This window comes from Coptis chinensis, chromosome 9 (assembly GCF_015680905.1).
Source record: "Coptis chinensis isolate HL-2020 chromosome 9, ASM1568090v1, whole genome shotgun sequence".
Taxonomy (NCBI): Eukaryota; Viridiplantae; Streptophyta; class Magnoliopsida; order Ranunculales; family Ranunculaceae; genus Coptis; species Coptis chinensis.
Window position 1 is genome coordinate 58,902,878 of NC_141464.1, and position 2,449 is coordinate 58,905,326.

The following is a 2,449-nucleotide window of genomic DNA, read 5'->3' on the forward strand; positions in this document are numbered from 1 at the left end:
ATTGCTACTATTTGTAGGTTATGGCAGTATCAAAATCTAAGATTTCTTTTCGAACAAACATATGATATTAAGTATCAATTGCTACTATTTGTCTGTTACGGTAGTATTGAAATCTATGATTTCTTTTCAAAACAAGTCAAATATATTAAACACCAATTGATACTATTATTTTTTATTTGGGTGGTATCGAATTTGAAAACATTGTTTGTCTCATTAAGAAAGATGGAATTAGTATAAATAACGATAGATTTTTCTAAGCATAGATGCATAATCAAAACCATCAAAATGAATTTCATACTTCAAAAGAAAGTAAAATATTGTTTCAACACAGCCACCAACATTGTACAAATATTACATTAAAGTTTTAGATTGATGCTCAATAGCAGCATCAGCCTCGGCCAAATCAATACTGGCTTGTAGGAGCTCAGGGTCAATAGGTATTACCTCGGGGTTGGTCGGCTCAGGGTAGTTAACAGTATTAATAGGAGGAATGACCTCAGTAACTTCATTATCATCATTATTGCCATCCCTGGCTTCAGAGACAACAGCGTCATCACCATCATTAAGCTTATACTTCTCAATAAGTTCTTGAGGAAGATATGGTTTGAAGCTTTTCATTATTGACAAACTGTATTCTATATCAGCATATGCTTGTGCTTGCTCCGCATCGACATCAACTTTAAGTTTTGCCTTATCCTTTTCAAAATCAGCCTCCATGATCCTCAATGCAACCTCTTTTTCTTTAAGCAATTCTTCTATCTCTTTTTTCTCTTGTGCCAATTGGTCAGTCAAAACCTTCACTTTCCTCTCAGATGTGCCATATTGGCTACTGAGGAGATCGAGCTGCACTTTTCTTTTCTTTACTGAGCTCTTTTCTCAAATCATCATTCTCTTGTCAGAATTGACCCGATGAAGCCATATCGACCTCGAATTGGTTCACAGCAGCAACTTTCATCTAAGAACAATAGTAAAGTATATCAGTAGCTAAATTTCACAAAGAATGGTGACTACTACCATATAAAGTAAATACAACAACACACCTTTTCAATTGAATTGCACATGATGCGGAAGCGCTCAGAAGCCGAGATTCTAGTCATGGCAGATTTATCTCTGGGGAGAATGGTATTGGTCACAAGAGTTTGACTAAGACCAGGTATTGGTCAGTCGGCAAAGAGGGAAGCAGACTTGGGGACTCGGTGATTTGGATCAATTAAAAATTAATGCTGAAAAAACTCATCCGATACAATAGGAAGCCGAGACGATGAGCCTGCACTATTTTTCGATACTGGATTTGTTGAGTTAGGAGGAGCTCCAGAAGTAGTATCACCCTCATTTTTAGAAGGCTTCTTTCTTTTTCTTCTCACCAACTTGGCATCAGTATGCATTTCTTGGACTTGGGACGGAGCTTTTAAAGGTTCATGATAAGAGTCCAAAATTGTAGTTTTAACCCCTTAACAATAATATTTTTAGACCAATTATGCGAGTAATAATTAAGAGTTAATGCTGATTATGTGATTTTATGTATTTCAGGCATTGGAGTCAATTATGTACAGAAATGTGTCACTTTTGCGAGACAAAGGAGCAAAGGTTGGTTGCTAAGAAGTTATGTGATTAGAGGCCAAGATTCAAGGAGAAAAACCTTTTTAAAGCCCGGTCAAAGCTAAAAAGTAAAACTCAGTAGAACTTTCGAAGATCGTATCTTTGGACTCAAACTTTAGAATTTGGCATATCTTATGTCAAAACGACCGTCTTGGAAAGAGCTTTCCAATGGTCTAAGACTTGACCCAATAAGAGGAGTAGAAGTGGATGAAAAGGCTATTTAAGTCAAATCCAGCTGAAAAGACCTCTGTAGACTAAAGAAATTGGGTTTTGGGCTAGATTTTTCGGCCCAAAACATGGCTCCAGGCTCATGCATGAAATTGGGGATCTCTTTTTCTTGTTGAAAAGAAGAAAAGAGGCAGACTCATAAACTAGACCTAGATTAGAAAATAAATTAGTTTAGACTCCATTAATTAGTTTTATTACCTTGTTTTAAATTTAGTTTTGAATCAGTATTGTTATTCATTAGATCAATAAAGTTAGTTGGTTATTCATAAATCTAGTTTCATTCCATTAAATCATTTTAGCTTCAATTCATAGATTTAGTTAATAATCATTACTAGTTTCAATTCAATCTTGCATGATTAGATTTCCATTTTAATTCAAATAAGTAAATTTATAATCTTTTTTTTATCATGTCTTGTTATGATTCATATAGAAATGATAGTTTAATGACTCAAGGCTAAAACCTCCATTAGAGAGGTTTGAGGAAGCCTTGATGAAAACTTGATTTTGTTAGCTTAGCAATCATCGTAATAATCTATTCAATTCTAGAAAGTAATTAGTTCACCATGAGAATGGGTTTGATTGCTTCACATGCTAGTTATTATTTTGTAGAGATTGCCATGAA

The 2,449-nt window shown here is 34.6% G+C and overlaps 1 protein-coding gene and 1 long non-coding RNA gene across 2 annotated transcripts; one reads left to right on the plus strand and one right to left on the minus strand.

The window, feature by feature from the left end:
* Positions 1-268: 268 nt before the first annotated feature.
* On the minus strand, positions 269-1,376 carry LOC147476996 (uncharacterized). The gene is made up of 2 exons (XM_086582994.1): positions 1,041-1,376; positions 269-955 (listed from the first exon to the last, which is right to left on the minus strand). Exon 2 carries the CDS (start codon positions 715-717, stop codon positions 352-354), a length of 366 nt encoding a protein of 121 aa, XP_086439120.1. The 5' UTR covers positions 718-955; positions 1,041-1,376; the 3' UTR covers positions 269-351.
* Positions 1,305-2,097, plus strand: LOC147476997 (uncharacterized). The gene is made up of 2 exons (XR_015207918.1): positions 1,305-1,414; positions 1,531-2,097. It is a non-coding gene; the product is annotated as an uncharacterized LOC147476997 (long non-coding RNA).
* Positions 2,098-2,449: the final 352 nt, after the last annotated feature.

Excerpts from the sequence above, each read along its gene's own strand:
- LOC147476996 (XM_086582994.1), bottom strand. The coding sequence starts at position 717 with ATGGAGGCTGATTTTGAAAAGGATAAGGCAAAACTTAAAGTTGATGTC.